This window comes from Pundamilia nyererei, unplaced genomic scaffold (genome assembly GCF_000239375.1).
Source record: "Pundamilia nyererei isolate P.nyererei 1_Seehausen unplaced genomic scaffold, PunNye1.0 scaffold00073, whole genome shotgun sequence".
NCBI classification, from domain to species: Eukaryota; Metazoa; Chordata; class Actinopteri; order Cichliformes; family Cichlidae; genus Pundamilia; species Pundamilia nyererei.
Window position 1 is genome coordinate 390,410 of NW_005187474.1, and position 14,822 is coordinate 405,231.

Sequence of the window (14,822 nt, forward strand, 5' to 3'; positions counted from 1 at the left end):
AGATAGATAGATAGATAGATAGATAGATAGATAGATAGATAGATAGATAGATAGATAGATAGATAGATATGAAGAAGCATCTAGAAGATATCAGTAGCCCTGGGCGAAGGTCTTGCACAAGAAAAATGTCTCAGTCAGACAGGTCTAATGCGTACGATACTTTATGGGCTCTTTATTGATCCACCACTACAGATACACAGTCTCCCACAGGACAGTCAGCTAGCAGTGACTCAGCGGTCAATATGTGTCGACCTAGTGGTTGTCCTGCATCGACCTGCTGCATGGAGGATTTGGAGCTGCCAAAAAAAGGAGTCTTCTTCTTCTTCTTCTTCTTCTTTTTCAGTGCCATGCTCTCTATTTACCAACAAGCAACAAGCGAGTCCTCCTTCTTTCTTTTACTTTTCATTAACCTGCTCTACATTTCTGGCAAAAGGCTTTAAAAGAGCCAGCATGTTAATTAAAACGTCTACTTATGTTTACCAAATGTTTTTTACCATTTGAAACTCAAAGTGCCTCATGAGCGCTGCGTAGGGAGAGGTGAGGGGCATCCACCTCCCCTCCCTGGAAAGCCCTGCAGGTGAGCTTGCTCTCTTATCACAGTGGTGGGGTATGAGGTACTGCTACACAAGCACATCTTTGTCTGCTTGTGCCTGGCCTCTAAACACATCTGAGAAACAGTATCAGCTGCTTAACTTGGCCTAACTCTCTTGCCGCTGGAGACCAGGCCAGTAAGGATAGAGACTCCCTTTTCCACATGCTTCTCCAGTAGAATAGAAGAGGATGTCTACTTTATTGTAGCTATTCAGAACATACACCAGTTTTTGCACGGCAGAACTGAATTTCTGGGTATTTACAGGGTGGGCCATTTATATGGACAAACAGTAATAAAATGGGAATGGTTGGTGATATTAAAGTCCTGTTTGTGGCACATTAGTATATGTGAGGGGGCAAACTCCTCAAGATGGGTGGTGACCATGGTGGCCATTTAGAAGTCGGCCACCTTGGATACAACTTTTGTTTTTTCAAAAGGAAGGGGGCCATGTGACACATCACACTTATTGGTAATGTCACAAGAAAAACAATGGTGTGCTTGGTTTCAACGTAACTTTATTCTTTTATGAGTTATTTACAAGTTTCTCTTTGTTCACAGCCATTGACATGTCGAAGAGGTTAACACGTGAGGAGTGAATCGAAATTGTGTTGATATCTGGTGAACGTAGTAACCGGGTCATTGCAGCAGATTTCAACGCACAAATGGCACCCTTACAAACTCCAGCTACTGCAGCATCTCAACGAGGATGACCCAGATCGGCGCACAGAATTTGCAGAATGGGCAAAACAAAAACTGTGACAGGACCCTGTGGTAGGGCGTGGTCTGCGGTGCCGTGCGGACGCACCTGCACCGCAGACCACGCCCCACCACAGACCCTCAGTTCACGCAGAAGATTTTGTTCAGTGATGAGGCAAACTTTTATGTGAATGGTGAAGTTAACAAACAAAACCACCACTATTGGTCTGACACTAACCCACATTGGATGGATCCCTCCACACAAAAGTGATGGTTTGGTGTAGTATATGGGGTACAACGATAGTGGGTCCATTCTTCATCAATGGAAACCTCAAGGCCACTGGATATTTGAAATTGCTACATGTGTTTCCCTCTTTATGCACTGAAGCTGGCACGTTCCCTGATTTTTTCCAGCAAGATGGTGCACCACCACATTATGGGTGCCAGGTCCGAGCATTCCTAGATGAACAGTTTCCTGGAAAGTGGATTGGTCGTCGTGGGCCTGTTGAATGGCCCCCAAGGTCTCCCGATCTGACCCCCTTAGACTTTTATCTTTGGGGTCATCTGAAGGCAGTTGTCTATGGTGTGAAGATACGAGATGTGCAGCACCTGAAACTACGGATACTGGATGCCTGTGCTGGCATTTCTCCTGCGGTGTTGCTATCAGTGTGTGAAGAGTGGGAGAAGAGGGTTGCATTGACAATCCAACACCATGGGCAGCACATTGAACACATTTTATAAGTGGTCAGAAACTTGTAAATAACTCATGAAAGAATAAAGTTACGTTGAAACCAAGCACACCATTGTTTTTCTTGTGACATTACCAATAAGTTTGATGTGTCACATGGCCCTCTTCCTATTGAAAAAAACAAAAGTAGTATCCAAGATGGCCAACTTCTAAATGGCCACCATGGTCACCACCCATCTTGAGGAGTTTGCCGCCTCACATATACTAATGTGCCACAAACAGGACTTTAATATCACCGAACATTCCCATTTTATTACGGTGTGTCCATATAAATGGCCCACCCTGTATTTTCCATCGAACCAATATAATACGAATAAATAAATTTAAAGTATAAAATAAAAGTATACATTTAAATTGTTACACATATACAGTTAAGAATATAAGAAAAAAATGTCTATATACTTATATTAGTAAAATAAAAACTATACAGGATTATTGATCAAGCAGGGAACCTAGCCTGACAGGGACATGTTACTTCAATTACTCAAGTAGTCAATTTATCCTTGTAAAACTCTGATAACTTATTATTCGGATAAGGTAAAAAACAAACAAACAAAACCCTAAATCTTTTCCTAAACCTAAATGGACACCCATGCCATGATGCTCCTTTGATGCAGTTTTGGTGCTGATGTTAATGCCAGAGGAGGTTTGGAAATCAGCAATCAGCTGAGCGTTTGTGGCACAGCGTTTGTGGCTTTTACCCTCTCTGTGACTCAGCACTTGGTGCCACCCACTCAGCAACTTTACACGGCCGGACACTTGGTGGTTGAGTTGTTGTGGTTACTAAACGCTTCCTCTTTAAAATAACACCACTTACAGTTAATGGTGGATTATCTAGAAGGGAAGAAATTTCACAAACTGACTAGTTTCGGTGGTGGCATCTTATTACAGTACCACACTCAAATTCAAAAAGCTCTGTAAAAAGAACCATTCTTTCACAAATGCTTGTAAAGGCAGGCTGCACGGCTAGGTGCTTGATCTAATGCACCTGTGGCAAAGGGAATGAAAACACCAATTGTTGAGATAAAGAACTTTGGCCCAAAACTTTTGTCAATGTAGCGCCCTTGAAACTTGGTGTTGAAAGAGGAAGTGCAGTGCAGAGTTTGGGGTTGTTTGGATGAGCAACGGTCTTATTTTGAGGTCTTCCTGTTCTGTAGGTAATAAACTAAGTTGCAACACGTACTGTTGAGGACCTGCCCACAGATTATTTCAGAGTTCTTGAGGTTTGCAGTTTTGCTGCAAGATATGTGAATTCAGAGATGATGTCATCCTCCTCTATGAATGACCTCATAGTTTAGGTTTGCAAAATGCTAATGCTGCACTGATTACTTAAATGATTAATTTAAAAAAAATCAGTAATGAAAACAGCTGTTCTTGTTCTAGTTCAAACATAATCCAATTCTGACTGACTTAACGGAACAACTTTTCCTTGTTTAAAAGACCTTACATGGATGAGCAGAAGTTTCAGAGCTAAAAAGCCTTGCATGGTCTGACAAACAGACACATTGATATACATTGTGTGTCTGTCTGTGAGTGTGTGTGCATTGCAGAAGGCACAGATGAGTAACGAGGGGCCTCTGAATGGGTGCAGCAGAGAATTTGGGATTTATTAATTGTCCCGTGACAGAGTGTCGTGTGAAGTAAACATTGCCAGTGGGACCCTGGTCAAAGGAGGTGTGATGGTCAAATGACATCAGCAGGATTCTGGGAAACAGCGTTTCTGTGTTATGGCGGCTTTAAGGCAGCACTGCAGTGTAATGCGCTGTTGAGAGCAAACAGCTTTGAATGTTGAAGCCTCATCTTGATAAATAAACGACACAGTATGAAGTAAGAAAGTAATAAACAATGATTAAAAAAACACATTACAGAAAGACTATAATTTGATTATTATGACAAGAAATATTTGTAATATAACTGCACAGCAGATTCAACTCAATAAAGAAAGCGTGCAAATGTGAATCCTTTTTCCGGAGTTGCAGGGTGCAACACAACTTCTGCACAAAGACACATACACACTTGCGTGTGCAGACCAACTGATTTATGTAATCCAGTGTTGTCCATCACATGATAAGTGAGAACAAGACTGGCTGCAGGGACTGCTTCCAGGAAGCAGTGGTTATCTCAATGACGGTCACATGATGACAAATCCTGCTGTTGCTGCACTCATAAAAAATATAAAAATCAATTGCATCTATTACAAGTGCGAATAAAAAATGAGTTAAGTAATATGTCATTAGAGAGAACTATTTTACCTTCATCAGTACCACAGGAAGTACTTCATTACTTCGTTAACACACAGGGGGAAAAATGTGTAAAATACTAGCTAGAAGTCAGATACACACTCTTAGCCATCAATCTAACACAGTGACCCATTCATCCTGTGTGATGAACCAGAAATTAGACAGTGTTTGTCATTTGAGTGGATACAGCCACTGAGAGGAAGTTACAGAGAGGCTTCAGAGTGGTGCCAAAGCGTCTACTTGCAGCGGTCTAACAGAGGAAGTGGACTTAGTAATATTACTCATGATGTGATGTAAAGATCAAGTCAAAGAGAGATGTGGCTGAATTAGATAGCTGATTGCTGACGTTTTCACTCTGGTCTCCTCCCACTCAGTTTAAGAGTAGTACAAACAGTAGCTGAATGAAGTATTCTAACTACCACAGATCAGAAATAGCTTATCAAAATTATTCTAATGTAGCAAAGTAATGCTACATGAGTTTCCTTTGAACCTTGCAATAAACACACCTAAATATGAAATGGTTTTTATCGCTGTTCTGATGAATTTACACAATATACAGAAAGAAATGCTTGAGTTGAGATATTGTGTACATGAAGAAAAAATCCACTCTGTTATGTATTTTCTTCTGGCTTTTACTTCTTCTTTTGCTGTGTCAGCACTGGTGTAGCAGCATTGTCTGTGTGTGGCTACACCTATCGTTTGGGAGAATACTGCAGCGGCTCCCTGCTCCTTAACAGTAAGCATACATAGAAGTGACTGTATTGCAGCAGTGCTTTAAGTGACCAATGAGGAGGGTACACTGGCACCTTTACACCCTCACTTCGAGTGCATAATCCTAGCGACAGTGGCCGGTGTAGGACAAACAACTCTGCCTCCTATTCATCTGTGGGGAGTGTAACCCTTTCATCTCAGCTGTCAAAATATATCCACGTCTGTGTACTCTGAAGGACGTTGTAAAACTTTGTGAGAGGTCAGTGAGCCAGTGAAGCTCACTTCTGTACAATGACTGAGACACTGAGTTGAGTTGCTTAGGATATTCTGAAGTTTTCTGTTGGTAACGGCTACTGTTAGCCTCTGTTAGCTGCTATTAGCCTCTGTTAGCTTCTGTCAGTCATTGGTAGTGAAACTTTCTTTGAAGCGAATCTAACATTGTTGGACTCTCAAATGACACGAGAATGTAATGAAACTGTTTATCAGAGGGAAACTGTGATTTATGGGCCATTCAAGCCTAACATTGGCTGGCATAATGTTAGCTTACAACCAGCTGATGTTGTTATTAATGTCTGTCACTACTCGATCCGTACCGGAAACCCGATCGGTACCCTGCATGCGGGAAAGGTGTCTACTTCTGGTCAAAGCGTTTTACGATAGTTACAGGTCAGAGTATCTGTTAAGATGTTAAGAATAACAAGTACCTCTTAAAATGTTTCCGATAATGAAACATTTAATATAATGTAGACAAAAACCAAAAAAATAAAAAGATAATGACAGATCGGGACTCCCGATCCTTACTGCGCATGTGCAAAGTCGGACTGAACAAATCGGATCTACCCGATCTGTACCGCGCATGTGCAGGGGTTTTCTTCTTCTTCTGTTCGTTTAATGGCAGTGTACTCCCCAGTGTACGAGGATACCGCCACCTGCTGACTGAGCGAATGAACCCTATTGTAAACTGAATTAGCGTAATTACAAACGTGTGTTAAATTTGATTTAGTGATAATTGAGTGTGTTTATGCTTGTCTGTGTGGAGAGGATTGTTGGAATAGTGATGATGATGTCCGCTATCACTGTCAATTGCCAGCAAACACTTCATTTGGCTGATGAATCTTCACGTGACATATTACAAAGTCTGTATTATTAACTCTGTCATTAGGCGCCATTCTTCTTATTTTACGGCGCTGTTGTTCAATCAGGGGACGCTCTCTGTTGAGGAGAAAAGCAAAAATTTGTTGCGGATACGGATTATTCATTGTTTAAATGTCCCGGGCAGTCGAAAAGGAGGCAGAGCTGCTGAGAAATGCTGGGAGCTAACTGGGCGCTAATCGTATCATTCAAAAATATTTGAATGTCGCAATGTTGGCAAAGAGAGGAAGTGACGTAAGATTTGCGCATGTGGGGTACCGATCGGGTTTCCGGTACGGCTCGGGTAGTGACACGTATCATTCAAATATATTGAATGTCGCAATGTTGGCAAAAAGAGGAAGTGACGTAAGATTTGCGCATGCGGGGTACCGATCGGGTTTCCGGTACGGATCGGGTAGCAACAATGTCACTACCCGATCTGTACCGGAAACCTGATCGGTACCCCGCATGCGCGAAAGGTGTCTACTTCCGGTCAAAGCGTTTTACGATAGTTACGGGTCAGAGTATCTGTTAAGATGTTAAGAATAACAACTATCTCTTAAAATGTTTCCAATAATGAAACATTTCAATATAATGTAGACAAAAACGAAAAATAAAAAGATAGTTACAGATCAGGACTCCTCGATCCTTACTGCGCATGTGCAAAGTCTACCCGATCCGTACCACGCATGTGCAGGGGTTTTCTTCTTCTTCTGTTTGTTTAATGGCAGTTTACTCCCCAGTGTACAAGGATACTGCCACCTGCTGACTGAGCAAATGAACCCTATTGTAAACTGAATTAGCGTCATTACAAACGTGTGTTAAATTTGATTTAGTGATAGTCAAGTGTGTTTATGCTTGTCTGTGTGGAGAGGATTGATTAGAATAGTGATGATGATGTCCGCTATCACTGTCAATTGTCAGTAAACACTTCATCTGGCTGATGAATCTTCACGTGACATATTACAAAGTCTGTATTAGGCGCCATTCTTCTTATTTTACAGCGCTGTTGTTCAATCGGGGAACGCTCTCTGTTGAGGAGAAAAGCATGAATTTGTTTGTATACGGATTATCCATTGTTCAAATGTCCCAGTAGTCAAAAAGGAGGCAGAACTGTTGAGAAATGCTAGGAGCTAACCGGGCGCTAACTGTGGCTATATCCCAATTCAGGGTCTGCAGCCTTAAAGGCCGCATTTTAAGGCCGATTACGTCACAGCGATGCGACGAAGGCTGTCCCAATTCGAAGGCTGCTCAAAATGCGGCCCTCAAATGCATCCTTCATTTCCCTGAATTTTAAGGACGTGGCACTGTATACTTCATGGCCCAACATATCCCAGAATGCATAGCACGGCAGTGGGTGTGGATAATTTTGCCGGAAAAAAACGGCGGATGAGGGGCGCCCGAAGAGTAAACTTTAAGTAAGTACTGAATATTATGTCACTTATTTATGTGCAAATTTTTAATAACGAAGAGCATTAAAACATTACTGTTGGCCACATGTCGGCAAAGTTATGTGACATTAGTGACGTTTGTACTAACTTGGTTTTAAAGCCTTTACTTTAAAATATACGCCGTTCAATAGCAGACCTTAATTAGAGAATGATCAAAGCTCATGTTGAAACAAACAAACAAATGAACAAAAGATTTTCTCCTTCATTTCTGTCTAACAAAGCTGTATGAAACGTTTCCAGCTGTTAGTATCATGGTTGCTAGACAACCTGGGCAACGCAACGGAGGCTAGACCGTCCCATTTCACAAGCCTCGCACTTCCGGCCTTAGCGGTCTTTAAGTACGTGGCCCTTGAGGATCGTTGAGGCTGCGTACTTTAAGGCTGCAGACCCTGCCAGTATCATTCAAATATATTGAATGTCGCAATGTTGGCAAAGAGAGGAAGTGATGTAAGATTTGCGCATGCGGGGTACCGATCGGGTTTCCGGTACGGCTTGGGTAGTAACAATTAAGTTAGCTCGTTGTCAGCTGTCTGGGGACAAGAGGGTCGTTGGTCTAATCTACTGACACTAAGCAATTGTGACAAAAAGGGATAAATAAGCATGTTTATGTATTTTTGAGGGTTACATCAGGAGATGGCACACAAAGACCTACGACTTCTCTACTTCTCCACCTTTGGCATGCTACATATGTGTCTCTAGCTACTTATATAAAACATAATTAGGCAGAACTGCAACTCCAATCTCAGCCACTGTATTCAAGATTGCAGGAAAACATGGGGACTTAGAACAAATTGATACCTCCTAATATGTATTTTTAATGTATTAACTCTAAGTTTATGTAAGCTTATGTACACAGATATTTGTATCTTTATTACCATACATTTATGTATAGTGCTACAATAACTTTTTGATACTGTATTGTTCCTGGTTCTCAACTATGTTTCTCTATCAAAAAGCTACATTCTTTTTTTCCCCAATGAATAAACTAAAAAAAGACTGAGTGTGCCTTTAACGTACAACAATATTAGCTAAGAACAAAAAAGAAACAGCTTAAAAAAAATCAAAGAAAAGCGGCCAATATGGATTGGTGATCCCATGCTCCCTTCCTGCTTATTTTCTGTTCTCTTTTTACTTTCTACTTTTTGAAAAAAAAATGCAAAAATTAATAGAAAAAAAACATACCCACTATATGTTAACTTGATTTAGACTGCAAATAATATGGCCACTCCACTGGCCACTCAGTGAGAGCAGATGTACTTGCAGAATAGTTTCATTATGCATTTAAATAATAAATTATTAATTTAAAATATGTTTCAACATGATTAATATAAATATATTCAATGTTCTCCCTGTGTTTATGTGGGTTCTTTCCAGGTACTCCTGTTTCCTCCCACAAAGACATGCAGTTAGTTGGGTTAGTGTCACGGTCCCCGTGTCTCTCTGGCTGGCCCACGCTGGCTACAGGTTTTGTTGTTGTTCATTTTGGTTTTCTTTCTCTCCTCCTGCTCTCTGCCTGGGTGGAGCTCATTACGGGCTCTCGCTCTTGGCCCACGCACCCGTGTGATGATGTCCACCTGCAGCTGATCGGGCTGATTTCCCCAGCTGCTATTTAAGGCAGTGGCACAGAGCAGCTCACCGCTGGAACGTTAAACTACCTGAGTTCGTGCTCGCGGCTTATTCAAAGAAGTTTTATTTGTTTTACCTGTTGTGGAACTAACCGTGCACTTCTTGTCTGTAGATTCTGGACCAAATCACCGGACCTGTCCAAGTGGGGCAGTGTGTGGAGTGTGGGAGCGAGTGCGGCTGAAGAGGAGTGCGTGTGTGCGGAGGAGCGGTGGCGGTGACTGAGTGGAAAAGGAAGCGCGTGTGTGGATCCCCCCCCCTTCTCTCCCTGGAGCCCTGGACCCCCTCCCAACTCACTGTACATATATTTTGCACTAAGGTGATCCCCATTGTAAATAAATCCCCTTTTGTGTTTCCTTGAAAAGAACTGTCTGCGCGTGAGTCCGTTCAGTAGCCATGACAGTTAGGTTAATTGGTGATTCTAAATTGGCCATAGAAGTGAGAATGGGAAAGTGTAAATGTAAGTGTGAATGGTTGTCTGCCTCTCTGTGTTAGCCCTGTATCAGATTGGTGACCTTATGCAGGGTGTACCCCGCCTCTCGCCCAATGGTGGCTGGGATAGGCTCCAGCCCCCCACCGTCTCCAGTGACCCTGATAAGGATAAGCGGAAAAGAGTGGATGGATGGATATTCTAAATCTGTTATTTACTTTTATACCAATAATTTTGCGTTGCTGTATTGTTCCTGGTCCTCAGCTATGTCTCTCCATCCAAAAGCTGCTTTACCAGGGTCTTTAGCTGCACACTAACATCGTTTGCATTACTGATAACATTACTTTTCAAAGCACTTTAAAAAGAAAGCAGTCAGTATGCATTTCTAGACGGCAGCATAATCAAATTTGAAATTTGAAACTTGCTTGAAACATGTAATTCATCATAATGAACATCAAGTATGCTTTTTATGGCCAAATCTCTGATACGGCCATGTGGTAATGGATCGTAGCATTTTCAAATCAATCAGTTTCCACACAGTGATAACCCTACCTGGCTCAAGTGAGTTTCAAGTAGTTGCAAATCGATTTCCCTACTCTACTGAAATAAACTGCAGAGAGTGGCTGAATAAAAGGGAAGTAGTACGACATCCGTGACATCTTAAGTGCACAAAGATGAAGTAGTCATATTAAGTATACGCAATACGTAGTAAACAAAACTGTTTGTGTTGTTCTTTAAATTAGAACAACTGGAGTTGTCAATTAAGCATAATGTTAGTTTAGTTAGGCCACTAAATTAATATTAGCTTCCATCCCAGAAGATCTGCTGAACCCTTGACAACAGGTACACATATTGATTTGCCTGGCACCAGAATTACCCAAATTCCAGTGTTCTTGGTCCTGGGTGGTTAGCGTACCATATGTCAGATTATGAATCGGTCCATCTCATGCCTGTGTGCAACACACACACAGCTGTCGAGACTGATATGTCCTTAGCGTGGAAGCATTTCACTGTGGGTGAAGACAGTCCCCCAAGCTAAACGGTGGAGGGATGACGATGAAAACATAAGAAGCTAACAAAAAGTTAAAATGACTAAAGCTATCCGGAGCTCAAAGCTAGCCACAAGGCAGCAGCCTTGGTATGAGCAAAGGATTGAAACAGTTATGAGAAAAATATTGAAAAAAAGTATCAAAATCTTGTTATCTGTAACGGGACTGAAGTTGTAAGCATACTAAAAAAATTATGTAAGTACTTGACATTTGTTTTGTTATATAAATCTGTTGCACATGCTTTTTGTTTGATTAGGTAAAGTATGTCAGGTAGCTCTTGTACCCCTTTCCAGTGACAGAGCAATTAAGTTTTAGCTGATTTAATGTGAGAAGATCCTGTAATTTACCACAGTTTGGACAAAAATGGAGCATTTAATAATTTATTTTATTATGAAAGTCTTCTGAATTTGCTGTCAGTTAAAGTTCTTAAAAAAATCTGAATCAGCAGACCATGCTTAGAAAATAATCGTAAATGGGAATCAGCCAAGAAAACTGCAGTCGGTACATCTCTGCCTTTTATACATCCAACTGTTAAATCTTAAAGGGGACCGTTTATGTGGCTTTAGTCTGCCTACATCTACTGCTCATCTGCAAGCCGCTTCGCAACCCGCCCCAGCTTCTCTTTTTTATGTCATGACTCTGGTTTTCACATATTTCACATATTTATTGTGGGACCTTGTGGGAAGGTCCCACAATAAAGCCAAAAAGCCAAATATAAATTACTGCAGATGGCTAAAGTGGTCCTGACTGAACTGTGAACATTGAAACAAACAAGATTTCAGTTAAAAAGCCTTTCTTTTATTTGGTTTTGTGAATCAGCGATCTGGTTTACACAGGTTCCATCTGCCCTGAACTGAACTATCTGGATGAAATTAGTTATTCCTACTTGGCGCCAGGAAGAGTTATTAGCATGACAGCCTCTATTTGATATTTGTCAAGCTAAACACACACATACTGTATATATACAACATACAGGAAATTGTTTCAAACACTGGCTCAGACTTGAGAAATTAACAACTCTGCACGGCAGCAACAAACACTACTGTCTGCATTCCTCGCGTGGAAAGCAGCTCCAAAATGTGACAAATCTATCCTCTGCCAGCTTCCTCCTTCAACACACCCACACCCTGAGCCAGCACAGCCCCCCCCCCAAGCACCACCAGCGCTACCACCAACATCCACACCCCTCCCTTGGGCCCCCTTCAGCCGGCTGCATGTCTCTGGAGGTCGCCTCTGACGTCAGCAGCTCAACTGGGCACTGTGCCAACCCTGTGGGCCCTTGATGGATGCAGTCGGTCTGAGAAACAGCTCGCTGTGAGTAGAGTGCACGGCACAAACTCAGCCCAGCCGGCTCAAACACATCTAATGACCCGTAAAAACCGGACAGGTCCATTCCTTCTCCTTTTCTTTTGTGTATCACAAACATGGAAGATTAAAGGAGACACATGTGATGATGAGTGATATGCACTGCTAATGGCCAGGATAATAAACAGAGCCTGCAAATGCACTGTTGTTCCCCAGACTTACAAAAACTGCAATTCTTAAATCCAAGCATTTTGTCTTAGTGATCCAGAGAGATGCAGCTGACTCTGTAGGTTTTTTTTCCGGAAAAGGGGGGGGGAAGGGGGGTATACCTGCAGGCCTGCTGCTGGTTTTCCTCTTCAGCCATCTGTCCAACGTCTCTGCACTCACACTCTCCAACACAAAGTCATCCAGAATCTGCGGGTGCAGCGAGAGGTAGGCCTTCACTTTCTCATCTGTCAAGCCTGAAACACAAAAAAAACCACTTTAAAAAACTTTATTTAAGACTAATGAAACTGTGAGAAAAAACAACAACAAAAACACCAAAACAATACTGATGTGAGATAATGAACAGAATCATTGATGCTAGAAAGGAGAAGTGTAGCACGTGAGAGGAATGAAATAACATCTCACTTGAACCCACAATGATCCCGAAGGTCACCCAAACAAATGCAAAGGATGAAAACAGCTGAAGTTCACTTCATTCTCTTCACGGTGAGGTGAGAGCGGTGGCAGCCGAGCCGAGGTTCGAGTTAAAGCTCTTTGATAGCCGGGCTAGCTCACTTATGTTTACTGTAAATCTGTATCTCCAGGGATAGGAGCCCCCAACAGAGGCAACAGGATAAAGGAGGACTCGATTGTGCTTAATAGGCAATTAGGATCTTGAGAGCTTGCTAAGTGCTGCTGTTTACTGTCTTTGTTGTCAGGGAAAAAAGCCATTTGCCAGACCATCGTTGAGGGAAAGTTGTTTTTAATACCCCCACTGGCGTCTGTGAAGCAGTCATGATGCACTAGGACGCCATCATGTTTAGGTCACTCAAACAAATGTCTAAAACAAAGACTTCTAACTGTATACATTTAGACGTGAAGTGTCATCTCATAATGAGAAGAAATGCATTCTTACAAAAGACAAACAGAGGTGAATTTACATTTTATGGCATGGTAAACTATAACTATACGTTTTCAGATAATAGTAGAGAGAAGAGTGTTGACAGCCCTGAAAGTTTTTATAACGCTTTCTCACGAAATGTCTGGTTATCAGGAGCATCTGTGTAGACTCCCTCTGTAGATGCACAAACACACACACATGTGGCATGAAAACATTAGTAAGTGGGGTGTCAGTCAGGAAAACTGCATGAATATCAGTGTTGTGAATCGCTACAGATCCCTGTAGACAACACAACAGTAAGCCGGGTGTGTGTGTGTGGGTTGGAGGGGGTGGGGGGTGAGTGTTGTGCCAGATGACAAAGTAAAACCAGATGCAGAGATAGAAAGACTAAATTCTGCTTCAGCTGCAGGTAACCTGTTATGAGCCCATAAAAGGTTGTGGTTAAAGAATATCTTTCACTTTTAATTTAATTTTAGGATCATAGTGCTCCTGATTCAGACTCTGAGCTATCCACGACCTTTGATCTATCCCTGCAGAACAAATCATTTGATGTTCAGTTACGATCATCTGCCCAGAGTGTGTGTGTGTGTGTATAGATAGAGCAGGCTTTTGGTTACAGGCAAATAAGGCAAACAGAGGTGGGGGTAAGTTTGGGGGGTGGAGGACGCTACAGTCTGATGCTGTCCAGACACGAGACACAGCTCCTCAGGAGCGGAACGCCTCACGAGACTCCTGGCCAGCTCTGACGCACATCGGCAGAATACAGCTTAATAAATCAGGAAAAGTTAAAGAGGGGTTGGGGTGGGACGGAGAGAGCTGCAGAGGACAGAAAGACACACGGAGAGGAGCTAAATGGGAGCGCTGCAAATAACCCCTACAACTTTGTCCTATTTGAAACACAAAGAAGGCACTGTGATTGGTGACATTACAAAAGATGAAAAACAAGGATGCTGTATAAATTTATGAATACAAGTTTTGTGTGAAAGGAGTCTGAAAATTGTTTAGCAATCATATGTGTGCACATGAACAAAATAGTCAAATGTTCTATTTCCATGGGGCAAGAACAGCAGTGATAAGAGCTTTGCAATGGCTAATAAAATGGTGTTAATTAAAATTTCTAGGGCTACACAAGTGGGGAAAAGTGGGCATTTGTAAGACCTAAATGACAACGACGGGTCAAAACTGCGGCGCAAGCCCAATGCATGTGCCACATTCTGTAGCTTAAAGGAATCAACTAATAGTGCTGTAGCAACTTCACTGGTGACAGATACACACATTATATTCATTCATGTGTGTGTTTAGAAGAAACATTGTTTATAGATAAAGTAAAAAATGTCAATATCATCAATCTGTTCTTTTACAAGAATCCAGAGAAATGACTGACTTGACCTAATGTGACTATATTTTACCTTGATTGTGATTAATAATTCCCTTTTTGAACATTCCTGCTACGTCACGTTGACCTTATAGGCTTTCCTTCTGAAATCTTTCGAGCCACAGCGCACATTAATGTGACTGCAGTGAGACTCAGAGCTGTGGGATATGCGTCAGTGTCCTGGTCCTGAGACTATAGAGGCTAATCAAAGGTGCAGCCCAATCTGTCCCACATGCTGCAGTCCAGAATGGCTAACCCCACTGGGAACTATATGTGCTCACTCAATCAGGACAGTGAGAGACTGCTGTTGCAGATGCAACAGCTTGGTGACTGGTTTAACCAGGTTTTTAATTGTTTCCCCCCTTT

The 14,822-nt window shown here is 42.0% G+C and overlaps 1 protein-coding gene across 5 annotated transcripts in view; it reads right to left on the reverse strand.

The window, feature by feature from the left end:
- Positions 1-14,822, reverse strand: part of pde10a (phosphodiesterase 10A) — a 63,449-nt gene that overhangs the window by 19,749 nt on the left and 28,878 nt on the right. For all 5 annotated transcript variants that reach the window (XM_013911876.1, XM_005737053.2, XM_005737052.2 and 2 more), the window contains one exon: positions 12,306-12,437. In XM_013911876.1, the coding sequence (XP_013767330.1) occupies positions 12,306-12,437 (132 nt within the window). The remainder of the gene's footprint in view (positions 1-12,305; positions 12,438-14,822) is intronic.